Here is a 27,315-nt window from a genome sequence, read left to right as displayed (position 1 = left end):
CCAGTCATTAGTAAATGCAATTATATCACTATGAGATTTAAAAAGCAGCTCTTTGCTTTCTTAATTTTTTGTGTGGAAAATCAGATGTTAAACAGAGCCCTATAAGTTCCATTTACCAACTGGGAATTGAAGACTTGAGATAACCTGAGCTTTTAGGGGAAGCCTTGTGCTTCACATAAGAGCTACTCTGGTATAACCAAAAATCACTTGAAAAATGATTAAGCAAAAACCCTGTAAAAATCTATGTGTGGAAATATACACTAGATTAGAGATATATCATTTCAGTTTACATCTGCAAACTTTTTAACATAATCTATGCACCAGTACATACATGTTTGACATTGATTTTAGAGTGTCCACATTGAGTCAATTTGGGACCGTATTTCTGTGGACATGTTCAAAGGCTGTATGGGATGCTTCAGCTCTCTTTTCCCAGGAGGAGATGAGGGAAAAGTATCCGTCCAACAGCCAATCTGTACCATGTGCACAGCTGACCAAAAAGCAACTAGCTGGTGCCCAGGAGGAGAAGGCATGGTGCTAGAAGCATACCTTCCTCTATAAACCTGCAGCCCATTATTTTTAGTGAGCAGGGGTGGAGTCCCAAAGCTTCACCTAGATCCCTGCAGAAGCCAACATTTGGCCACTGCTATCTACTTCACGTACAGATTTTAAATGTAGACCTCAGCAAATGCAGATGCTGGACTATAAACTGGAGCAACTGAAGAGTAAGGGTGACTTTTTCCTCGTTCTCCTTCAGTACCTCAGGACACCTATCAACATCATTACATTCTGGAGATTTTATCATAATGCAAATGTTGAAATGAGGAAGATAAACCACTGAAACATGCGTTTGGACAAATAGGGATGGGGGTAAGGGTGGAGGGGGACACTCAATGACTTGATAAAAAAATTGGAGAAACTTCTGAATTCTATAATAACAAAATATTTTTTTTTTTTTTCCTGAAAGTGTCTGGATATCTCTTACCATGTATCATAACAATCTCCCTACAGATTGTTACAGATCTCCCCACAACCCACAAAAATCAGTTTAGGTCATTTATGAGAAGGAAAGTCTAAACTGTTAAATACAACCTTACGCTGTGAATGTCTTGGAAAGGCATTTTAAAAATAGAATCATGATGAAAAATATAACACAAATTTTCTAATAAATTATTGAACAGATTAATATCACTAAAGAAGGTTTTATGCAGTCTGTTGTTTTGAAGAAAGCAAAATACTAAAAATAGGCTGCAACAAATCTGAACTGAGAATGAAACTTAAGTGTAAAAAATCTAAATTTCAGAATTACACTTGGCAATTTCTAGCTTACATTGAATCTGCCTTTTTAGCTGAATTCCTTTCAGACACAAAATTACTTGAGGTAGCGCCAAGATTACTAACAATCTTCCAAGGACATACGAAACAACTACAGAAAATCGTGTCTGAATGATATTTGACACAAGTACGTCGCGTACATGCTTTTCAGAATCTTGTTTACTAAGGATGTGATATTCAAAAATGTTGAGTACTTCAGATACAGCCATCAGGAGCTACAGATTCTTAGCAGTTTTGAAAAATCATGCATGTGTGCTCTTTGTATCTCTCTCTCTTTTGTTAAATATTTGCATACATTTTAAGAAGGAAGTAAACAAAACAACAGTAGTAAATAACTGAGCAGCTTCTTCAACATAAAAATAAGTACCATTGAGACTTTTAGCCAACTGTCATATTTGCATCCATTCTGTTTGATAAACTAGTAGTTGGACTATTATTACAAAGGACATCTCTTAGGTCCAGTTCCCAGATGCAACATATTATGACTCCTACTTTTGGTAGATATTTTTATAGAAAGGCTTATGAAACAAAATACTCAGTATTACAATCTTTACACTCTTCTAAACTTCACTAAAACTGCTTCTCAGCTGTGCCACTTTAAGTGCACAAAATGTTTCATTAAAATACTGGTTTACAACAAGTTTTTATTTACCAGATGCCCAAAGCACAAGGTTAATCTTCAAATTTAGATTATGTTGGTCCATTATTGCTGCACTGTTTTAAAACAGTTCAAAATGAACATGAAATAAAAAATAAAGGATCTCTAAATACTCTGTAAAAACAAAGCCAGATAGACAAATGGAAAATGAATCCTTAGATAATTACATGTGAGGAACCTGTAGCCTACCAAGAACCAGTTTTGACATGTAACTAATTTTACCTTTGACGGCCAGATTCGTGTACAGCTTTGTCATTGCTGGCTTACAGGCTCTATGAATTTATGAAATTAGCTCAAGATGCATAAGACAGTTTTACAGCCAAGCTCTCTCTGCTCCATGAGGGTGAATGGAAGGAAAAGTGTAAATATGAAAAGTGGCTTGCTGATCTTCTGTTTGCAGAAATCTCTCCTTTAGCACAAATGAGTTCTACTGACATACTGCTCACACACCTGTGTGACAGATACCTCCTTCTCTTCCACTGCTGAGTTGTCAGATTGTGTTCCTCACCTTGGAACAACAGATTTCACCAAGGTAGACTATACTGTGGCTCTCATTGAAGCAGAAATCAAGCATTTCTGCCATATTTAATGCTACAGGAAGAGTGCAAGTAGACATTTGTTCAGAGGCTTATTTTTTTTTCTTCAAAGTAATACATTACAAATGCCATTTGTTCAGATTCACAGCATGATCTTTTCCTTTTTACACTCAGATAACACATTTTATGTATAAAAATATTCAAATAAAACACAATGTTGTAGTTACAGCAGTTAAAAAATAATTACACTCAATTGCATCTCTCTGGTCTTTTACATCATCTGTTAAACTATACTAGTTTTATGCAGTGATCTAAAAAAAAGTAAATATTGGGAAACAACCAAGCTGATATTTCTTATTAACATTTTTTTCAGAAATATAGAAGACAATAATTTATATAAAGAACACATAAGAATGTTAAGACCATTAATAATCATTTTCACATTTGCAAAAACAATAAATAATTCAACTTACAGAGCTTTGTATGCAAAGGAATCCTGTAAAATGGCCACTTTCCTGTTCAAATAATGCAGTTAATAAAAGTTGTCTGATGTTATTTAGTAGAAAGGCAAACAGTCCTTTTTATATTTGACATTAACAATCTGATCATTTGTCTCCCCAAAGAAAGCTCATACAGCTTTCATACAGACCACACAATAAAGAATAGTAATATTTCTGTTTACTGAGATATCAACTGGCATTTCGTCGCAAGTCAATGGTCTATCTTTGCTACAGCATACTAGACCTCAATCTGGCACCTACAAATGTCAAGAGTATAAAAAAAATTATGGGATGGAAATCAAAAGCATGTTCTAAATTCCTAAAAAATGAAACAAACTTCACCTAAACATATTTGCTGCAGAAATCAGTACAATATTCAGCTGTCAATCTCAAAAAACAATGAGGGAGCAATGCTGTCAGTAGGACAGGATAATAACATTTCAAGCAGATGTTCAGGCAGGGCTCTAATTCTCACTGAACTCCCCTGGTAAGCATTTAATTTCTTTATCATATGCAAGCTAGGCAAATTGTACTTCATCAAAACTGTATTGTGAAATATTAATATTTCATATTATAGCAAAACTCCATAGAATAACCTTTGTCATATTAAGAACATCAGAATTTCAAATGTCATGGTTCTGCATTTTAATGCATCTTAAATAGCTTTTTGGCTTGGCACCATAAATTATAACTAGTTTAATCTAAATTACTGTGCTGTAATATCATACAAAAATATACATTTTGTAATACAGATTCACTTCTGTGAAATACTAATGTTATGGAAAACAATGCATCATTGTACTATGATTTTTTTCTTTACCACTTCAATTATAAAGTGAGGTGTACATAGTGCAAATGTAGAGACAACTAGTCAGTGGCAGAATCTGTATATTATAATAGCAGCACGTAGAAGTACTATATATACACCAGGTAAATTAATGAATTCTCTACCAGCAATTGTGTTCATTTAGAAATGATTCTGAAAACATATTGTAAAATTTACTTCAGTGAATTTTATAAACATATATTACAACTAGAAAGTTTTCTCTGCTATGGGTTCATTCAGATATAATCTAGTTTTAATTGTAGCTTTGTTTTTAAAATCATCCATGCAACTTTCTTCATACACAATGAAAAAAACATTAAAGATTAAAAATGAAGTTAGTCTGCATGTTGATTTCTGCCGGTTCTCATAATAAAGGCAACTGCTTCCACATTATTGAAAGCGACAGCATCACAAATCAATGCATGTCACTACAGAATAAAGACAGATGTATCTGATTAATCAGAATTAAATTTTAGAAGTGAAGGAAGCATCTAAAAATCAAAGCAAATATTTCTGCTATCCCAGTTGTTTTTCCTCTTCCTTAGCAGCCCATACAGTGCAATGAAAGAACAACAAAGCCAGAATTGAGATGATGGAGCCTCGGTTTCTGATATAAGCTCACTGTGGTGGTGGATATGTACAGAGAAAATGCATGCGAACTTCATATAACCTCTGGTTTATTTTGGTACTATGTTTATACAAACTTTCTGATTACAGTTTTTAAAGTAAATTTGATGTACCAAACAGTACTCAGCAATAAATTCAAAGTAAATAAACCAGCTCAGAATAACAATTCTACTAAAAACTCCTGCTCTGTGTTACTTGTTTAATTAATACCGGATTTTTCATTCTGCGGGTAGTTTTCTGTTCTTCTAAGTTCTAAAAGAGGTAACGATTGAAATTCATTTCTTTGCTGACTCCATGATATGCAGCTCTCCCATTCCCTTCAATAGCTCACCAAGAGAATTTACAAATAACAGTTTGCAGCACAGAGTTATCTGAATAAGACAGAAACACTACTTGAACCAACAGAGCAATGAGCTGTTGATCCTGCAGTGAAAGAGTGAAGTCGTGACTGTAGGAGAAGGTGTGTGTAACGGGGCTTTTTTGTTCTGTTACCATTTTTCTTGCCTCATGATAGTCCATTTTAAAAGCAACTATTCTCATTTCTGGAAAAAATTAAATCTATTTGATACTAATACAGCTATGCATACATGTTTGGTTTTGTAAATACAAAATACCCTCCCTCTTCTCAGATACCTATAAACATATACAGGTACAGTAACCTGTATTTAATACTTGTATTATACTACAATACCCAGTACCTTCTAAAATATTTACAGTGCTATATACTTAAAGGCACAACTATTTTGAAGGAATTTCATCTATTTCTCATTAGCTTTTCTTTTTTTTTTTTTTTTTTAACCTTTCAACAATAGAGCAGTATGCAAGAAAAAACATTTGCTGAATCACTCAGCTGAAATCCTCACCCTACAAACAGAAAACCCTACACAGGTTGTCATGAAGGCAATTATGCAGCAAAGTACGTGGGTGTTTGAAAAGGGAGCGAGCATGGTACAAAACAGTTAGTGCTATGCTAACTCCCTCTGTAGCAACATGTGATGCTTTCAAGGTGAGGTCAAGACAGATGAGGGCTTGGAAAACTGGGGGAGTAAATTATGGTCCAGGGGCTACAATTGCACAAGTGCTATCCAACAATTTGCTTGTACAAGAACACATGGCCTCTCATGGGCTGCAGAGATCCCTAGCCTAGCATTTTACAGGAGTTTTTTGTGCTAGACAGTGAAAGAGGGAAAAGGAGTGGAAGTTCATATGAAATGAATGCTCTGTCTTATAAGAATCACAGCTCTCCAACCTGAGTCCTTTTATCTCTGTCCTTGGATCTCCTGCAATGCTTTATCTGTCTTTCTTTGTTCTTATTCCACCACACTGCCGTTAACACATGGAAATCTGTAGATGGGCTGCATGTGCTTTCCATTTGCTAAACATCACTCAAATTTACCCTGCATCAACTGCTTTACCTTAAGTGCCAAAGGATGCCAAAGGTCAATAGGGAAGTCAACCTCTAGTCAACCTCTCTGGCCAACCTCTTTTCAGTGGTTTGTGGGGACAGGACAAGGGGCAATGGCCACAAGGTGGAGCACAGGAAGTTGCACACCAACATGCGAAAGAACTTCTTCACGGTGAGGGTGACGGAGCACTGGAACAGGCTGCCCAGGGAGGTTGTGGAGTCTCCTTCTCTGGAGATATTCAAGGCCTGTCTGGACGCCTACTTGGGCAGCCTGCTCTAAGGAACCTGCTTTGGCCCGATGATCACTGGAGGTCCCTTCCATCTCCTACAATTCTGTGATTCTGTGAAGTCACTGGTTTCCATGCCACTGACAGAGCATGGTGGTGAGTTCAGTGACCAGCCCGGGAAGAGGCAGTGTTTCTGCTGCTGCTTAGCTCCCTACAGTTGCTCAGGCAGTTTATGCTTGGCCTTTAACTATTGCAAATATGAAGGGGAATCACAAGTGAAACCTACACAGAACAGATTAAGTAAAACAACACGGATAAACGCAGAATCCTGTTTGTACCACATACAACCAAGGCTGAAGTAGAGGAGTTTCAGCTGCCAAAAACTGTGTCCAGCAAGCTCCCTTCCTCCCAGAAGTGGTTCTGTTCCTGGAAACTAATCTGGGGAGCAGCTCCACCTGCTCCCACTGGCAATTCAGGCTCAGATCTGGAAATCTTTTTTCCTGGCTCTGCTACACAGTTATCTGTTACTAGCTTGGTATGACAGTAAATCTGAAATCTCTACTTCCACAGGTACTGCAGACCATGAGAGCATTCTGCTCCCTGATAAACACAACTTAACATTTGCATCTATGCGATTGGAAGCTATTTTGTTGTTGTTGTTGCTGTTGTTTGTTTGTTTTTAAAGTAGCATGTTATGCCAACCTATATTAACCCAAACTCTCTGCTAATTATTTGTTCCAGCATTAAGTCAACAGAGCAGTCTTTGTGTAGTAGTCATTCCTCAGATAAGAACTGCTGTACCTCCCTGAGCCTTTCTTTCCATTTGAAATACCTATTTTTGTAGCATTAATTACCATGATAGTATTACAAACTGAGCAGTTTTATTTCCGCAGCACCTTGCAGCCAAGCATCTCAAATCATCACAAATACTAAGGCATTACCCCCGTGGGATGTACACTATTGGGAAGAATATAATGGTAGAAAAGTAACTAGTACTTTGGTGGGACAGTGCTACTGCACACTGCAATGTATGATTCAAGAAATCCTCTCTCTAGAAAGATCTGCACCCAATTCATTCTGCCAGAGCATGACACTCATGTTGCAGTCACCATTTCAGAAACAATTCAGAGAGACTGTGCTGCTTACTGGAGTGCCATCATCACTTCCTGCAACATGCAAGTCTTTCCTTCTGAATTACCACTCAAAGCTGTAACACAGTCAGTGTCTGTTTAGCTCTTGAGAGACCCAGTAATCAATGCACAGTCTAGCAGGACAGCAAGCATATCAGCAATAACACTGATTAATAAATAAATCTCAGTACTTGCTATGTACTTGCCTTCAGCCTAGGCACTGAATAATTACAGTTGACAGTATGTTATATGCATAAGTCAGTTACAAACGCACTTGAATGACATTTATGTCCTAAAAAGTGTTTTAATAAGAAACCCTGTAAAGTAGTTTGGAATCTCCATTGCAATCCAAATGAGTGCTGACTTCCTTGGTGTACCTCAGGCGTAAGCAAGAGAAGAAGCCAGCCTGACATATTTTACATTATGCTCTAGGAATACAGCACTTTGTCCTTAGACCTTCCTTGTTGTTACAGGGTCACCTTCTGAGGTGACAGAGTAAAAAAAAACAAAAAACAATAACTTGTCTTTTCTCCTTTTCTCTCCTGCTAAGGTCTCAATCTACTAATCCATTTTTACTTCTCATCTCTGAATCAAGAATAAAACTCCCTCATTTCCAAATGTATTTCAAAAGCTCTCTTCACTGCATGCTTCTCTTTGTCATTAATTGACAACACGTTGCCATCATTCACACTTACTCAGGCTTTCCCTCTGATCCTCTTCCTCCCAACACAAGTAATCCCAACCCAAATCCCGTTTCTTTTCTCTGGAATACATTTCTCAAAATTGTCCGCTTGTTTCACTGTCTAAACTTGCTCTAAGTCTCATTTTGCCATTTGACTGTTGTAACAGAAAGCCCAGTCTACATGCAATTCTCAGGTCAAATAATCCGAACAGACGCTTCAATAAAAATTGCTTTGAGAATTTGTTTTAGATGACACACCAAGCCACAGTCTTCATGAATTTATTCTATCTCCTTCTTCTTCCACTTCATCTTACTGAAGTATTATCTCTGTACTACAAACCTTCAGCAGAACTAGTCCTTCCATAGGCTTGTTTTATGTTGCTTCCATCTTTCTCTTCCACTGCCCACCCAGTCTCAAGCTCACACCTACATTATCACATTGCAATTGGAACTCAATTTCCATAGCTTATCTTGGCAGTCCTTGGCATGGAAACAGCCTTTCATGAGTTGCTTGATAAAGCTGTTACTCATTCCCTTTGCATTCTGATCCCTCACAGAAAACATTTTCACTGCAATGTTTAAAAAAAGTACCATTACTGTTACTAGTTGGTTAATATTTAAAATGTTGTTGAATAAAAGGGAAGAGTGTAAATCCTTTAATTGCAACAAACAAACAAAAAGACAAACAGAAATCGTTTCACCTTTACACCGCACTGCTGGAAGCTCCAAGATTATTTAAACCCACATGATGCACCATACATTCCCCTGCTTATTCTTTTCTACAGGCTAGATAGTGAGACTCCTAAAAGATTTAGATATTTCAAATATACAAAGCAATATTTACATGCTAAACATGGCTTAAGGTATTTTCTTACCTTATCCAGGGAGAATGTTTTAGTGACAGCAAAGCCCCATCCAGCTTCAAAAGCTCTTCGAATCATTGAAGAACTCGTAGCAGGGGTTGCACTGGCAATGCCAAAAGGATTTGGAAACTTCAGTCCAGCCATTTCTACACTGATGTCTACTAAATCTATAGGAGTATAGAAGAGTGGTAGTTCTGGAGTAGTAGAAACTTCAGCACCATATAAGGACTGTAAAAAAAAAAAAAAAGTAATTTTTGCTGATTCATTTTTATATAATTTACTGTTGTGTTGGGTCTGTCTGAACTGGAGTAACCTTGATAAGGAAAGCGTTCATATATAATAGCCATTTTTTCAATCATTAGGTGTTCAGGCTTTTTTTTTTTTTTTTTTTTGTATATTTGTAAAATATACAAAACACTTGCACATGGAACATTTTCTGTCCAAAGAGCATTCATGCTGAGATATTATGCCATGTTGAAAATAACCAAATAATAATGAAACAGTTATTTCCTATCTTGTACTGTTACCCTAGTTCAATCCAAAGGTTTCTATGGACTTTCTGAATAGATAGTTGTTTCCTACAGCAGCCAGTAGTAGTGAGGTTAAAAAAAAAAAGGAAAAAAACACACATACACACAGGTGAAACATGCAAAAAAACCCAGACCCTTGGTGTCTGACAGACCCAGTAATCTTCTCAGCTGCCGACTTATGAGAAGTGGACATTAGGAAAAGTTTCTTCACCAAGAGGGTGGTCGGGTGCTGGGACAGGCTCCCCAGGGCCATGGTCACAGCACTGAGCCTGCTGGAGTTCAAGGAGCATTTAGACAACCCTCTCAGACATATGGTTTGATTTTAGGCAGTTCTGTGCAAAGCTGTGAGTTGAACTCAATGATCCTTGTGGGTCCCTTCCAACTTGGGATATTCTATGAAATGTAGGGACTTGCAGTAAATGAGAGAAAGCATTCAAGGGCAAGATCATTCTGCAGTCTTTACGTGATATACATGGAGTTACTGCACCTTTGCCCTCATCTCCTTTTTAAGATTTTATGTATCCTATGCCATGGGATACATATCAAAACATGCAAATCTATTATTGAATAAGAACACTTCAAGAGTGACAAAAATTAGACTGATTTGGGATCAAAGAAGAATATATACTTTATGACTGTAACACCACAGTCACTTTTGTTTTCAGTTTTAAAGATGGCATTTTCTCTGGAGAGTCAAAGCAAAATGCTTTCAATATAAATGTTGCATCTAATACTGCAAAAATTGTAGAGAGAAAATCTTTTCCCATGTGCAGATACTGAACAGCATCCTAATCAGGCTGTAGTAGGTAGAATTAAAATCCTTGCTCACTCAGATGCTTGAGTCAATAAAAATACAACAAAATTAGGCACAAATTTCTAATACAGTGAAGCTCTACAGAGCCTGTGTTCCTAAGAAATTCCACCTTAAGATCACAGCAGCTTCTTCCAGCCTTAAAAGAAAGCAAATAAACAAACAAACAACAAACAACACAACAACAGACTTCTTCACCAGGACAAAAAGAACCACTGGTGGAGATGGAGGGAAGATTTACTGTAAAAGAGTAAAAAAAAAAAAAAAAAAAAAAAAAAATACTCAGCTACTTAAAAATTGCTGCCTCTGGTTGCTTTTTTGTTGTTGCTGTTTGTTGATTATTTTTTTTTTAAGAATGTATTTTTACTCTGTGTTATCCATGACAATAAGTATGGAGAGAATGAGTTTTTTGCTTTGTTTTGGTTGATTTTTGACTTAGTGCATTTTGTTTATGAGTGTTTCTGAACCTGAGTCCACTTACCTGTCTTGCTCTGGAGTTGCCTCACATTCTGACCCCAGAGCTTAGATTCCTCGGACAGAGAGGATATTTGGGGGTAAGATCTTCTGATTACGATGGCATAAAAGCAATGAAAGTGGTGAAATTACTCTAGCCTAAATGATGTGAATTTGAATGTGTCCCTAATGGAGGACATTTTCAGAAAAGCTAATTTTTGAAGATCCTTAGCACTTGGGACCCTTCAGTACTGTGACCTCACCCAGCTAGCAGCTGTTTCAGTCACTTTATAATAAGCCAGACAGCCACCTGCATCCTCCCTTCTAAGTCACACACTGCCTCCTGCATCTCTTACTCCACAGGACTTTTCCTACACTGGGAGAATACGAATGTTTAGAAGCACAAACAGCCCTGTACTCTACCTCTAATGAACTTTTGTTAGCTGACAAATCAGAGGGAAAAAAAAAAAAAAGGAAAGAAAATAAATTTTATTTGAATGTTTTTAGGTTTGATTTCACCCTTTTATTTATTTATTTATTTATTTATTTAAAGCCTTTCTTATCTGAAATTTCAACTGCAAAATATTGTTTGTTATGCCAACATAGAAATTCCTGGACAGTAAGATTGAAATAAACACATTTTTTAAATGGTAGCACTTTTTTTTTCCCTCCTACATATTTGGAAGTTGGGAGATCTGCTGAAACTAACGTTGATATATTGAACTCTTACACTAAACTCTTTGAATGAGAGAGAATGACAGCAAAGAAAAACTTATGGAAAGGTTTTTGGCCAACTCCATTGTATGTGCACATGTGAGTAATAAACCTAATTTTCCATTTTGAAAGCAGTTATTTGTTAATTTGTTTGGTATCCAGAATTGTTCAAGTGTTCTATGTGAATATATTTCAGTGGATGACTCACAAACTACTCATTCATTGTATAACTGTACAAATAGATTACTACAGGCAGATAGAGACAGACAGATAGGTTAAGTGCTTAAAATGCAGCTTAAGTTGCATTGTACTGTTTCTTTTCCCAAGAAGGACAATTTAATCTGTAAAAGCTGTTCTCACCTAAAATGAGTGTAGCATGAAATTTTATCTTAAATACAGACCCAAAATGATCTGTGATAAAGCAGAAAATAAATCTAATGCAAGAGGAAAAAAAAATCTACTAAAGCACTGAAGGATTTGAACAAAATGATTGAATACATCCATGCAAAAATAGGCCTTCCCTCCTGCATGCAAATTGGTCATAAACAATTTCCCTAAACATTTGCAAACATGCCTATTCTTCCTGCCAAACTACCCCCACAAAGAGCAAAACCACCACCAATTCCACCCAGATACACTCAAGGACCACAGGATGTGTCTAACGGTTTGTTGTGATGAGGTGAACTGGGTGGAGGTAGCTGCGCTGGAAGAAAATAATAATAATAAAAAAGAGGTTTTAATGGAATAAGCCAGGTCTTTAAAGCATACACAGGGGCAGGATGAAGCTAGCTAGTTCAGTAGCCAGTGGCTACACATCCTTGCAGATTTATCTTCCTCCTTCCTATCACTTCCCTTTTTGCTCTATTTATTTTTTGCTGGGCTTTCCTTTCAGCACAATGCTTATAAAAGAAATAAATTTACTAAGCCCTGATGTGTTGCTTTCTACAAAGCAAAACTTTTGGCAAACTAAAATGTTTTATAGGTTCCTGAAAGCAAAATAATCTTTATAATGAAGGATTTCCCTGACATTGCACAAACAAATAGGAAAAGAAAGCCTGCAGGCAAGAGTTTATTTATAATAACTCTTCCCTTGATTTTTAAAAATAGAGGACAAAAAGTGTGGCCCATTCTTCCTCTAATTTGATGCCAACCAGCAGAGCTAACAATATTGCAGGTACTTATTTTATTGTTCCAGGCACGGCAATTTTTCGGACACTGGAAGAAGGTGGTGAAAAATCATCAGCACACTGCGTGCAGCGTCCCTGCCCTACTCTAACCAGGATATGCCCAGAGGCAAAAGCAGTACAGTCTGTAGTGCAGGGCTCAGACAGGGTCTGAGCTTTAAACCTGATACAATTTGTGACATTCATTTTCTTTAGATGGAGAAAATTCTTAACCACACCGATATGGTCTAACTCCATTTTCGTGCCTTTAACAAAGATAGACTATGAAAGTGAGTAGTTGTATTACTGTTATTTTTCACAGAGAGCCTTTTCTACAAATCCTACTGCTTGGAAGAGTTTTTCTGAATACTTTCATCCCTCTCCTACTTTCTCTCTTTGCAAGTCTGATCTTAAAACACAGCTTTTCTCCCTTACTTGTAAAGCTTTTCTCTCTCTCCAATTATCCATTAGTTAGCTTTGTTAAATACATTTACATTATTTCACACAGAATGGTCCGAAGGATGCCTGGAGATCATCTAGTCCAATATCCTTGCCCAAAGCAGTGTCAACTCTGTCAGCAGGTTGCTCTGGGCCCTGTCCAGTCAGACAGAGATTTTTTAATCCCCCTTCCTTTGTTTCTGGAGCAGACATATTGCTTGGTCAATAGTAAGGAATTAAAACACCAGGTTTCCTGCACTTGCACTTAGTCCACCTTTCTGAAAATGTTTTGTTACTTGCCTCCATGCTACTGTTTCACATGATGGCATGATGGTGTTTTAGCCAGTCAAAGGACTTTTTTTTTTTTTTTTTTTTTTTTTTGACTTTGGTTAGCATGGAAAGAAGCAGACAAGATAATTAACACCTTCAAAAACAAGCTTCCAGCGTCTCTGGTATTGATTGTGAAATAATGTACATTCATGCATGTCCAAGGAACACATAAGAATGGTCAATCTTCAAAAAAGAATCAACTATACTCTCCAGATACAAAGCCCATGTTATTTTTTGACAACATAAAGAAAGATTATAAAAAATACACAACACTGGTTCCAAGTTGCACAGTAATGCGCTCAAAATTCAAACTGAACAGCGTGCCTTAGTGAAGTGAAATTTATATCGGTTGTGATCCAGCCCTCTATTCTTTAAGTACATGATGTACATTTTGATCACAACAAGCAAACAGACAAATAGATTTAAATTAAAAAACAAAACAAAACAAAAACTGTGAAACAGAGGGGAAAAGTCACTTTATTAGAGGGATTTAGTGAGAATAGGATGTCAGCTTGATAGCCAGATATGGGAAAATGCTCCACTGCTAAGTGTATGAATAGAGTAGGAGTAAAGTGTAAAGGCTGGCATCTTCCTGGTCTAGGAATTCAACTTTTCTCTCAAGACAGGCATAGAAAATTAGATGTTAGTCCTGCAATAATTGTGAATCACTCTGAATATAACTATTGTATTACTAAATCCCATTCACTGGCCAAAAAGAAATGCACGGTAACTGAGACACAGAATAGAACTGCAGCCTATATTGCTTCTGCCCAGGATTATAAAGTCACTGTTGGATAAAAGTGAGGCCTCTGCAATCCCCAAACAAAATAAATCACCAAGACTAATTTAACTAAATGTTTACATCATTCATGGGATAACAAAAAAGGCTGAATTTCCAAGAAATGTTGTGGATAGTATATAGTTGCATGAATTGGGCTGATTCTATTTGGATCTCTCCTGATATGTAAAGAATAGTTCAAAGACAATTGTATTTTCACACAGGTTCTAATGCAGCTGCCCTTGGTTAGGTTTTGACTGGTTGTGTTTATACAAACCAGCCTGATACACACCTGCAGGCAATAATTTTTGAGATGAACCTGTGCTTAGCAGAGTGTGAGGAAAATGTTAAGAGGCAGGAGATATTTAAGCAACTAATGATGGAAGGTTTCCAGGGTAAGAGCAGCCAAGAAGCTTCTGTAAATAATTCCCAGTTTTGAACATAAGGCATTTCTGCTGGAGAGTCCGTGAGCCTGGATCTCATGCTTCACTTGACCATGTGCCAAAGCTTGAAATGGTTGGAGTTTCAGGGCACATATCAGGCCCATCTGTTTGCTTAGCCTTTTGTCTGGAGTAGGTTGGCATAGCAGGAGCATGCCATTCAAATAGGGCATTCAGCAAGTAGTTGGGGCAGTGTTTTTGAGTTTCAGTCTTTGACATGGTCTAGGGTTGGTTGAGAAATCTTACTGAATATTTTTATTTTGCTAAAGACTGTCTGCATTATTTATAGAATCTAGTGCTGAGAGAGTTGGTGATTCTGGAAATGGCTACCTCTTTCTGTAACTAAAATGCAAATGGATGAAAGGAATCAAAGTAATTAAAATCTATCAATGTATTTAAAAATATATCATGTCAATTCAGACACTCAGATCACAAGAAGGTTACTTGTGATAGAATCTCACAGTAGACAGAAAATTAGGGACTTTGTAAGGGTGTTTCTTCATCTGATATTGGAAGTTTTCACAATACAGGGCAGTGGAACAAGCATACATACTCAAAAGGCATGCATACACACACAGGTAACACGATTCTCAGCTAAACAACAAGTTTAAAATACAAACCTTCTTCTACTATCTAACTTTTCTACCTGTTCCAAAAACAAAGTAAATTGCCAAATTACAGTGCTCTCCACCACAGCAACCAGATTTTACAAGGGCTGCACATCCAAATAAATGCCCCTGGGCTACCCATTCATCTAACAGCTGGAAAGGTGACACTTGACATTTGGAAACTTTCCTGTGAAGATTGCTGTAAGGCTTTCCCATTAGCTTCCTGGGGAGACTGTAAGGTCGAATAAACTGCCTTGAAACCTGCAAAGGGTAACGGAAATGCTCTAATATCACAAGCCTGCTTGCTTTAAAATTCTAATTCTCAAGCCATGACTATTCAGATTTCTTCCAAAGTATTTAATACATTCCAGAGAAAAACAATGTAAGCTTTGAGGAGGAAGCAACATATAAAAGGAGGTTTTTTTAAGTGATGTGTGTATTTATAGAGGCTAAGGAGGAAGGAGAAAAAAAGGAGATACCCTCTCCCCTATCACAGTTACCCAAATTCACTGTGCACTGAGAAATTAAGCAAGCAGGTCAAGGTTTAAAGATGTTTCACACTCAGCATTTTCATAGGGTCTAAGAAGACAGGACACAAACACTGCTTTAGAACAAGTGAGAAAAAATATGCACAGATACTAACAACAAGCTTTCAGTTGAAGTATTTTTAGGAAGTGAAATCAGACCCCAACAGCATGAAATTGCACAAACATGCAATCAGAGAGGCTTTGAGCAGATGGATGGGGGAGAAAGACATCGAGCTGTTACAGTCCCAACTTCAGTTGTTCAAATCTCTTTCTGTGGGAGAATGAATCATGTACCATGTTTCTAAAAAGTTCCTTGCACTATGAACACACTCTTTGTCAGCTGGTTTTCCACACACAGGCTGTGTCTCGTCTCTGATGGTTCCTCTGCAGCTCCTCTAGACTTTGTGTTCTTTCTTTAACTACAAAAGGTAGGGCAAGCAGAGGTGCTCAACAATATAGAAAAAGCACCAACAAGGAACATGCAGTTACCAGGTTTTTCAAGTCTGTGCCTCTTAAATTCCCATTTCTTAGATTTCTTAGAAGTTATGAAATTGTTTCCTTTTAAAATATTTAAATTATTGAAAGATCACACCAAACACAACCTTCAGAGTGAGACATTTGTCAGTCTGGGAAATAAGTGTTGTTTTTTTTTCTTTCTGTCTTCTTTGCATTATTTTCCTCTTTGAATTCAGTGCTTATTTTTTGTCTGTCTCATGCATCCACTTCATCAGACACATCAAAGCACACTTTGGTTCTGGTGTAGATAATCGGAATTATCTGTAAACTGTTAGTACACTTGCAGTCTAAAAATACTAAAAATGTCTTCCCCAGGTATCAACATTGACAGTATTTTGTATTTATGCAGTAGAGTGGTTCTACTTTTTAATATTGATGGGCTCACTTCTTTTTCCCCAGTTACCCCCAACCAGGATTTCTGCTTACACTGTGCATTGTGCAGGAAAGATTACTACCTTTGAGTGGAATTCAGAGCTGGGGGCAAAGAAAATGTTGCCTGGATTTTAATGTTAAGATAATATAAAAAAGCTGGGTTCAACTCCCCAAATTCAAGTATGTGATCCAAGTTGAATGAATCTGAAATGTACAAATCAAGATAACCTAGGTGTTAGCTACTCAAAACTTGCATATTTATCTTTTTTTTTTTTTTTTTTAAAGACATTTTAGCAATCACAATTAAGGTATCTGAAAGCAGATAGAAACTGGAAAAACACTTTTAAAGAATTACCTGTATGTATCTGTGCATGTACCAGGAGGCTTGTTTTCCATCATTTACTGATTCCACTGTAGTGTTAGCAAGACCACCAACGTCACCCCCTGCAAAAACCCAGGGTTCACTCGTTTGCATGGTTTCTGGATCTACTTCAGGAAGACCCCATCTGTTAAACTTGATAGGTGCCATGGCCTCTCTGACTGCAATTAAAGAGAAGGACAAATATGTTATTAAATGAAAGAAAAAAGTGTTGCCCAAATCTCTCAAATATATACTAATAACAATTAGTAGATCAATTCCAAGGCCTATTTTTTTTTCAATTACTTAAATGTGAATTTACAATAGAACTGAAAAATCCTATTCTTTACACAAACATTTTGGTTGAGCTAATGGAGGTACGTAGTTATTAACAGGATTTGGACAGAAGAACATCATCTGTTATATGCAATGGTTCTTTGGTAACATCAGAAAAATAAACCTTTGTGTCTGCAAAGCCAGACGTGTACAAAATAAACAGAGACAAGATTCACAAGAAGTGACTGACTTCATACAAGAAATAATTGCTTTTAACGTTCTTTTGGTCACTAACCTCAAAATAAACTATGTATCCCAGAAGCTGGGACTCACAAAGTCTTTCTCACTGACATTATTTATCTCTTGGGAAAAAAAAAAAAAATCCAACACTTCTGAAAATCCTATTAAGGAACAACACTAACAAAGGAAAAATAGATTTTCCCCCTTTCCCTTCCCACAGAGCTTTGTACTGCACTTTCCACATCAACATGCTTTTCACCTGAAAAGCAAACATAAATACTCCTGTGCAACCTAATATACTGCATGAGATTTTTGAAGCAAAAAAAAAAAAAAAAGTTTGCAATTTCTAGAAATTCATTTAGACTTCCAAAACTGTACTTGTCACATTTATTAATGCTCACAACAGAAATGATACTCTGCTACTTTTTCACAGGTCATTATTAAATCTGATTTTAAAATTTCAGATGGGACATTTTCCCCACCAGGAATGTTATGCTATGAAAGCTTTGTCTTTGACAAAGTGTGTTGATTTTAAAGTTTTTTTTTTTTTTTTCTGAAAAAAAGATAAATTTCAATAAAGTGAAAAACATTCTGAATTGTTATCTAAGCTAAGACCATTCTGAAAGTAAGAGTCATTTTGAAACTTCTGTATATTAAGAATAAAATAATAAAAGCAATAAAAATGAAATGCTTACACAGTTTATTGTCAATATATTTTTCGCAGCAATTTCTGAAATTTTTTAGATCACTCATTAAGATGTTCTCATTTTTTCATGTGAGAAAACAGCATATATAGGCATTCTGCACATGAACTAATATTGTACTTAAAAATAATGCAGACAAAAAAATTCATGGCATTAGAAAAATGGCTTTAAATACAAGTAAACAATCAGAAAAAACAATCTTGCTCTGTTAATATGATTTTTATTATGCAACTTTTAAAATTACTTTATTATGATCACAAAGACATTTCAAAGTAGCTTCATGAAGAGAATCACATTTTCAATAAATATTTTCAGCAAACTTTGACGCCATATATCAAAATGAGTTATTTTTATATAGCTTTAAGTCTGCACAAACTGAAGATTTTCTATAAAACACAGCTTAAAATTGCAATGTCCCTTAGGGACATACCGCTAGCAGATGCAGATTGCCAAGGTCAATTAAACTGATGTAGTTGTGCTGTCATATATGTAAAAGAGAAACCTGCTAGCTTAAGACAAGAAAATTTCTCCCATACCAGTACAAGGGCAAACTCACAGTGTAGCCCCAATGCACACCCAAGTACGTAGAAAGCTTCAAAGACATCCTTCTTGCACATCATCATGATGGAATTTTCTTCCTGGGTTCTGTATCTCCCTTCACCTCTAAATCAAATATTACACATGCATTTCAAAGTAGAGAGCTGTGCATAATCAGGGGCAAAATAATAAAATACGGAGCAAGACACACTGTAACCTGCTTATAGTACCTATGCTCTCCTTCTCACCCTTGGCATATACAAACATCCATAGGACTCAAATCCAAAGTATTCTTTTTGCCATTGGTTCAGAATGCAGAATCACAGAAGACAGTTTTAAGCTGGAAGCAGGCTGTCATACCAGAAGTATATAGTCTACATGCAAGACCTATTGCTTGCAGAATCCTTCCTACCCTGCATACAGTTTTAGCTTAACTTGGCAAGAATAATATTTGCCTAGTAGCAGAATAAAAAAGTTATGAAATTGTTTCCTTTTAAAATATTTAAATTATTGAAAGATCACACCAAACACAACCTTCAGAGTGAGACATTTGTCAGTCTGGGAAATAAGTGGGTTTTTTTTCTTTCTTTTTTTTTTAAAAAAAAAAAAAAAAAAAGGAAGTGCTGATAGTAGCTGATAGTAGTTTTATTATACTTCAGTAATATTTATAAATCAATGTTAACCTTCTCTTTATGTCTCAGACTGTCTGTACTTCAAGAAAGCTTTTGATCATCTTATATTTGTCATACATAGGATAACTTATTGCATGCAGTGGTACCATCTCAGCATGTGGTCTTGACAGTTCTTGCAAGCTAAATACATATCGACTTGTAAAGACATGTTCAGGAAAAAAAAAAAAAAAAAAAAAAAAGATGAAAACTTGGTGCTGCGGGGTTTGGTGCTGGGGTATGAATAGATGACTTGTTTCTCTGAGACAGCACTGAACAACAGTAAGGGTTTTAGAGGGTAACATGCTATCTGAGGTGTAGGTTTCTGCAGGAAATGATGTAAAACTAGAAGTTCTGACTCCTTATTCCTTAACTTTGGGGGAAAATAGGCATTACTTCTGTTACCCTGGATCTGTTGCATTTCTCAAATGCATCTTCAGCTTGTTTTGTGCTAAAATAGCTGCATGGACATAATTATATCAAAAGCTTTTTGAGTGCAAAGAAGCCCAACATACCCTTGCTTGAAACACCTCCCCAGGGACTAGGGATTTGTCTGATCAGTATTTTTAAAACTGGGAAAGAACATTTCCCTTGTGGCAAGGTTGACACAGTATCCAGCAGCTACTTCCTTCTGTTTTTCTGAAAAGCTCCAAGATTTAGGTTAAGTAAAAATAAGGACATGATTTAAAGGCATCTTATATAAGAGTTCTTAATGTCCTCACAATTTGGATCTGGTATCCGGGGCAACTAAGATGCGAGAGGGACCACTTTCTACACTGCCTGCAGGATGGAGGGGAGAACTTTGGCTGGGAATTTCTTCTCTGCCCCTGCAAGGTGTGAGAGGGCCTAGGAGCCAAATGTGAACTTGTAAGGAGGCAAACCCAACTATCAGTTCTCTGAATTGCTGCTTGACATTGAACAATATGCAAGCAATACACTTTGTGTTTTTGTTGGTACATGATTTGGGAGACGGGTAAGGAGAAGCGTTTCTTTGCAATGACTGCACCCTCACACTCTTTAAACTTTAAAAAGTAATACAGCTTTTCTCTTGAAAATTCAAAGTGCAATCCTGTGGCTGTGTTGCCTTCTCCTCTATATCCTGATGAGATATTACACATAATTTGAAGGATCTTTCTGGATGAAAGATAACACACAATTGAATTATTCTAATGCTATCAAGTGATGCTAACACAAATAACACCAAACAAAAGGACAGTTCTGAATATATATTCCACATTTGCTATACTCACAGAGCAAATAAATGCAAATGGAAAAGCAGCAGCAAATTATTGCGCTTGCAAAAACAATATTAAAATATAAGTGAATACAGAAAAAATATTTTAATTAACAAAACAAATCAAATGGAAAAGATTCCTCAAATAAAGCTTTAAAAGTGAATCTGTGTGTGTTTGACTGCCATGACTAATTATGTATCCATGTAATGTGTGTTCAATTTGGGCTTATTTAAATAGCAGAAATGCTCATTAGCTGCAGTATATCTGTGAAGCTTCAATAAACAGTTTAATGGTTTTTATGTTTAACCAATTTCATAAGTTCCTGTAATTTTAGCTTTAGTAGCTCATTAATGTTATTTTTGATATCCGTCTTACAGACTTCCTTTACAGTGAATAGTAGCATTACTTCAGGAAAATACAAATATACTGTATCTTTCTTAATCTCAAATGTAAAACCATAGCTATCACATGCACCAACGATCTCATTAACTGCTGACACTGCCCAATCTAGAGGCCCAGCAAACAAAGAAAGGCACAATCATGCTTCCCTCATCTCTGCCCCACTAACGTACTGAAACAGGATTAAAAAGTGGTTTGACTGGATAAAGCCAGGTCCAGCTGTGCTGGGAGAGACTCCCGCTGGAAGCCTGCTACCGACTGTTTTCTGCCTGGCACCAGGAGGCAGGTGCGCACTGATGGCTAACAAATGAAACAGCAGAATGCCTGCTCCACGTTAAAATGTCTTAATGAGTCATTACAAAGCTGCTTTTAGGCACTGGAAGTTGGAAACAACTCCAGGGTGTGGAACTGTTGCACTCAAACTCCTTCAGTAAACCTATTTGTGGAGAAAAATCCTGTTCCAAATGAGTCAGCAGCAAAAATCCTACCTATTTCACTAAGAATCTTTTGAGTCTCTAAAAGCTTCAGTTTTATATAACAATTCTTAAAAAAGCCTGCTGACCAGAGGTCTATTCTATGGGTGAGAAGCAGATGCTGTGCAGGGAGACACCAGGTACTAGGTGGCTCTTGTGAATATCCCCAGCTGGGATATCACAACAACATCTCTTCTTCCCTCTTTTTCTTTCGTTAGATAGTCAAGGCTTCAGTGTTTTGAGGTTGAAGTTTTTTGTCAAGACTGTATAAACTCAGCACTCTCTGCAGGTTTTCTGCCTTCCCTATAATTTGAAATTCTATGTTTATATGAAGTAAAACTTCTTTTTTTATTTCTGAGCACACAGCTCTGCAAGCTTTTGGCCTTTCCCTAGAAAATGCTTCTGAATCTATACAAATACTTATTAAGTAGGAATGGATTAAATCATAAAATTGTAAACTAGGGCAAAATTTATCTTTTTGGCATGTAGTACTACAGTAGGAGCTTAGTTATACTCTAGTAATAGTCTTCTGGTTTTGCTGCTGCAATTTCCAAGCAAGATGACAGTCATACTAAAAGTAACAGGAAGATGTCTAAAAGTTGTATAAAAGTTGTTTAATAAAACATGTATTTTGCTCACAGATCATCTACTACTCTGGAGCTGGGGGGATTTGCAGAATTGGCATTTGGAGCTTGTTTGGATATATTTTTTTTTTGCATTCCCCCCCACTTTTTTTTTTTTTTTTTTTCCCTAGGGAAAATAAAATAGACATCGCCACTCTAAGATTCAGTGTTTTGGAAAATGGGAATACTTCCTCTTTCTTGCTTCTCCCCAGAAAGTACAGGATCTCCTCAGAAATATAAAAAAATAAATCAGAAAAAGGACATTTGTTCTACTGCAAAATTTTGCAGTCCACAAATGTTATTCCCTTTTGCTTATCAGAAGAAAAAAAAAGAGAGAGAGAGAGAGAGAGAGAGAGAAAGGTTATTCAAAGTTTAGACTTCAAAACCAACTGGAGTGGTGTTAAATAGAATGTTGAGGCTATATGCAGTGCTCTGGAAGTAGACAGAATTACATGCATGTATATTGAGTAGCTGCAATGTAGAATAGTGCCAGAAGATATTTCTGATATTCACTAACCCATTGTAGGCCTCCAGAATGACAAAGAGAGCAAAAAAGCAGGAACACAAGGAAAGGTACAAAATTCTACTTCATCTGTTTATATGGGCCAGTTAAGATGGCTTGAAGAGTTTGGTAGTTTGGTAATCTATGCAATAATAATTTAAAAAAGGCTTGTGCTTGCAAAATCTTTTTACAACAACAAGGCAAAGCAAAACCTTTTTTTACTCCATCTGTAGTAGATTCATTTAAACTTTTTTTTTTTTTTTTTTTAAATTGGTTTCAGTAAAGTGCTAATGTTCTTAAAACAGTCTAGAGGGCAACTCTCCTGCTTTGTCTATTAGCAACTTCCTGAGCATAAAATGGATTTAGGAGAACTGATTTCTTTTTAATTAATGATGCATTTATATGATTCCCAGTGGGAGAATGAATATTTACTAGAACTGTTGCTTAAAAACACAATTAACATTTTATTTTGACAAAAGAAATAAGAAAAAAAAAAAAAAGACTAAATATCTACTGTGAGTGCATACAGTCTCAGTTGCAAATTTAATAGCTCCCGTGCAAGAAAAAGAAGCATCTGGATAAGTGTAATAGACTAGAAAAAGCTTTTTAGCCTATGGGCTATTTCTGCTCAGGCCAGCAGTCACGCATACATTTATGTCATGCTAAACAAAACTTTAAAACAGGTTCATCAAGACTGTTCTGAACACTTGGCTGAATTGCGGCTAGGTTTGATTTCAATGCCTCTTGTTCTCATAACATATTCTTTATTCTTACATCAGTAACACCAGCATTAAACAATATTAATAGGAATAGGACAAATCCTGCTATCTTAGCCTGTACCAACACCAGGTCGTTGACCTTACACTTTCTATGACCAACAGATAACATATTTATTCAACATGCATCTGAATCACCTGCCATAGATTAATTCTGACTGGAAGGGCCCTCTGGAAGTCACCTATTCCAACCCCTTCTTCCAAGACAGCTCAAGTTGCTCCAGGCCCTCACCAGTTTTGAACATCTCTAATATTTTTTTCTCCATCTTTTTGTGATGAATATCTGAATATCTCAATTTCTTTAATGTCAAAAACATTATTCCTTTTAGAAAAAAAAAAAAAGGCACTACAAATATAAGATGGTGTGTTTTTTTTATTTTTTTATTTGCTTGTTTTTTTGTTTTCTGTTGTTGTTGTTGTTCCGTTTTTATTGTGTATGCCTAGAGATTTGGTTGTAATCTAGCTCAATGGTGAAAAGCAAATTTGACTTTCATTAAGACAGCTTAGACAAAAAATAAAGGTTTAAAAGCTACTGAAATGGTGTGCTCAGAATAAGCACTTCATTCCCTCCAGTCGTAGTTTCTTTTTACTTCCATATTGTTGTACAAAACCTGTGCTAATATTTCTTTATAATTTGATTGTTATTCTAATAGCAGTTGCACCAAAAATAGATTGTGAAACTGAGGCGCATTGCTCAACCCAAGGTAAATAATTCTCCTTTCACAATCAGCTCACTGCATGACTTTGTTCCCCTCCCATTTTATGTTCCTGTTTAAATACCTCACAAAAAGTCATTTAGAGGGTGAATGCATACTAGAAGATACAAGACTGGTGCAGGATTATGGCTAAGCAACACGGTAAACTTAACCTTTTAGATGATGCAGTTTGTAATGTGGGAGAAAAAAAGAACCATTCCTTTATCATAGGGTCTGAATCACAATAAAATAGTGGTAGAGTCACCATCCCGGGAGGTCTTTAAAAGACGTTTAGATGTTGAACCTAGTGATATGGTTTAGTGGAGGACTAGTCAGTGTTAGGTCAGAGGTTGGACTCAATGATCTTAAGGTCTCTTCCAACCTAGACAATTCTGTGATTCCGTGAAAATGATTGCATACGCTAGTATTTATCACGAGGTTCTAGAACACCTCCCAAAAGACCTAAACAGAGGGTTTTCGAAAACAACAAAGTTTTAAAAACAACAAAACTTTCCAAAATTCAATTCAAGTCAATTCCACCAACAGAGTAGGTGGAATGAACCTCTTAAAGATTTAAAAAAAATATATATATATATATATATATATATATGTATCTCTTCTCTGTGCTTCCTGTGGGTTATGACTGAACCACAAACATGAATACCATAGGTGCCAAGTTCTTTATACAGATTCCATCTCCATGTGGGATGGGTGTCTGTTCTGTCAGAGATGTGGAGTCCCAGTTGCTGCTCCTCTGCCTACCCATTAAAGCAGCAGCAAGTGCACAGCAGAAGGCAGCCCTGAGGAAGTAGCAGTGTGAGTACCTGGGTTACAGTTGCCAGCTAGATAACAGCCTAGGCTTCATTAACCTGTCCCAAAACACTAGCAATATACACAAGACAGGAATGCACCTGGAATGAACTTTACATATTATTCTTCAAGGTAGAAAGTTGATCCTTCTTTTTAATTGTAGTAGAGTAGCAATGCATATACAGAAAACGCAGATGTGAGAAGTTACACATTTTATAAGTGCCTGCTATATGTTCACAAACATTACTATACTTAACTTAGATTATTTTAGATTTACTGTCTTCCTTGATTGAAAAGATTCACAAAACCACAAAATTATGTTAAAAAAAAAAGTTTGAAATTCCCTTTGCACAGGCAGGACAGGACTAATATCTGATCACCAAATTTTCCATTGACATGCACTCTGAGGCACTAACTCTCCCAGTCCTTTGTAAGACCATTTATGCCCAAAGGAGTATGACAACATGTCATGGAATAATTGGCTGGCATGACTGTGCCTTGGAGAAGCATGCACATTGATCACTCACTAAGGCTTTCAGAACCTCCAAATCTTGATGAGCATCTATTCATTTTACTAAACTATCTTCTGCTGAGTCAGTGGGGTTCTTGTTTATTTTTTACTTTCAAAGCACCTTTGATGCATGTACCTGAACTCTTTAAATCTAACCTAGTGTAAGAGGAGGAGAATACAGTCTGAGCTCTGCTCAATTCTCATTTGTTAGTTGAAGTCATATTCTTCTGCTCTTTGTTATATATTCAGAAGATACGTTCAGTCTCTGGAATGCCATCTCTGTATATTGACTATTAAAGTAAGTGTTAATTTTTAAGGCCAAAGTTTGTAAAGTGCAAGTAAATAGTGAGACATGCTGAGAAAAGTGCAGGTGAATTTAACAAATCCTGTACATATGAGAGAAGCCACAGTCCTCTTGCATATGTATAAGAAATAAGTGATACCCAGAGCGGCTAAACCAGAATAATGAATCTATCTTAATTCTTGCTTAATTCAATAGTTTAAAAAAAAAAAAAAAAGCTTCACAGATCAGATCAGTTCAGTTTAAAGTTGTAGCGTAAGTTTCTCTAAAGTTAGTTACTGAGACCAAAAGAAATCTCCATGAGTATTCTGTTACCCATTTGCATTGAGAAGAAAGCAATTGTACCTCTAATATTGATACCTGCTCTAGACAATGACATACAGAAAACTGCTTGTTATTCATACCCTTAGTTTTCATCTAAGAGGTACACGTATATCTAAAGGACAAATAAACTTCTGTGAAAAGAACCAAGTCACAAGCTATGTAACCTCCAGAAGACCCACTTCACAGAACTGTGAAAGGGCACAAAATTGCTGCAGCTAAAATAACAAGCAGCATTTAGAGAATACATTTGTCGGGGTTACCTTTAGTGTCACCCAAAATGGAACCAAAGGCACTGATCACCACATCAGCTTTCAGACGGACAACCTGATCCTCATCTTCTTTCCAGTTTCCATCATTGTCTTGTTCAGTTCGAATGAACTCCATTGCAACAATATGTCCACCTCTAAGCACAACCTTCCGGGGGGAGAGGAAAGGTAGAAATTCACACTTCTCTTCTTTTGCAAGTTCCATCTGTAGAGTAAAAGCAATAAAATAAACATGAAAAGCTTTGTGAAAAGTTGACTCAAGGTGCTACCACATATTCTTCTTTAGTAGAAGGCACTGGTGTATTGTATACAGATAGTCATCTTCAGAGCCTCTACTGTCTTAAATCAATCAGTTCTAGACAGTGGCACGTAGTAGATTTGCAATGCAGATATTTTTCTGATGCATTTTCTTATTGTTCCCTGTCACTGAATAACTCCTCTGAGGGCAAAAGAGCTACTTTATGCAACTACCTGTTTTTTAAGAGGCCTTGTATTAATTAAGCACATGAACTGATTTGTGTTTTCTATGACTTTAAGTGTTTATTTTAAAGTACTGAATACTATGTCCAAATAACAGTTTTCTGTGTGGCATCCCAGACTTAAGATCTCCTGATTCTCTGTTGTGATAACATTACTCAAGTCAAACAGCATATCTTAGTAGAGACTTCAGAATTCGATTGTCTACATTTACTTGAGAAATAATGTACATGTAACTATCTTGTATGTGTACTATCTTATGAAATGTCCAACCTGACCTCATTCTATCACGGCTATTAGTAGCTAAAACTATTTTTTTATTGTACTTCCCCTCACCCCCCCCCCCCCCCCCCCCTTTTTTTTTTTTCAAATCCACTGCACGATTTGATGAACATTGACAACTTTTAGGAATTGACCCAGGCTGCTAACAAAGATTTGGGTTCAGAGTGACTTCTAATTCTTAATTAGCAAGAGTCTGAATAGTATGAGTCTCTTAGCTACAATGGCCTCTCTAATCTCATTGTGTCTAAAATCCTTATCTGAAGTGCAACAGAAACAGAAGTAAATTATGTTTTGGAACCTCCATTCCATTCCATTCCTTTTTTTTTTTTTTTTTTTTTTTTTTTTTTTTCCCCACCTCCATTCCCTTTCTACAGGATCTCTAAGCTGCT

The 27,315-nt window shown here is 36.5% G+C and overlaps 1 protein-coding gene across 3 annotated transcripts in view; it reads right to left on the bottom strand.

Moving 5' to 3' along the window:
- Positions 1-27,315, bottom strand: part of DPYD (dihydropyrimidine dehydrogenase) — a 341,675-nt gene that overhangs the window by 154,820 nt on the left and 159,540 nt on the right. For all 3 annotated transcript variants that reach the window (XM_032192196.1, XM_032192197.1, XM_032192198.1), the window contains exons 11-13: positions 26,162-26,372; positions 16,825-17,009; positions 8,802-9,017 (exon numbers count right to left, since the gene is read on the bottom strand). In XM_032192196.1, coding sequence (XP_032048087.1) covers positions 8,802-9,017; positions 16,825-17,009; positions 26,162-26,372 — 612 coding nt within the window. The remainder of the gene's footprint in view (positions 1-8,801; positions 9,018-16,824; positions 17,010-26,161; positions 26,373-27,315) is intronic.

The sequence above is a fragment of the Aythya fuligula genome, chromosome 8 (assembly GCF_009819795.1).
Source record: "Aythya fuligula isolate bAytFul2 chromosome 8, bAytFul2.pri, whole genome shotgun sequence".
Lineage (NCBI taxonomy): Eukaryota > Metazoa > Chordata > Aves > Anseriformes > Anatidae > Aythya > Aythya fuligula.
This window is presented reverse-complemented; position numbering and strand designations above follow the sequence as displayed.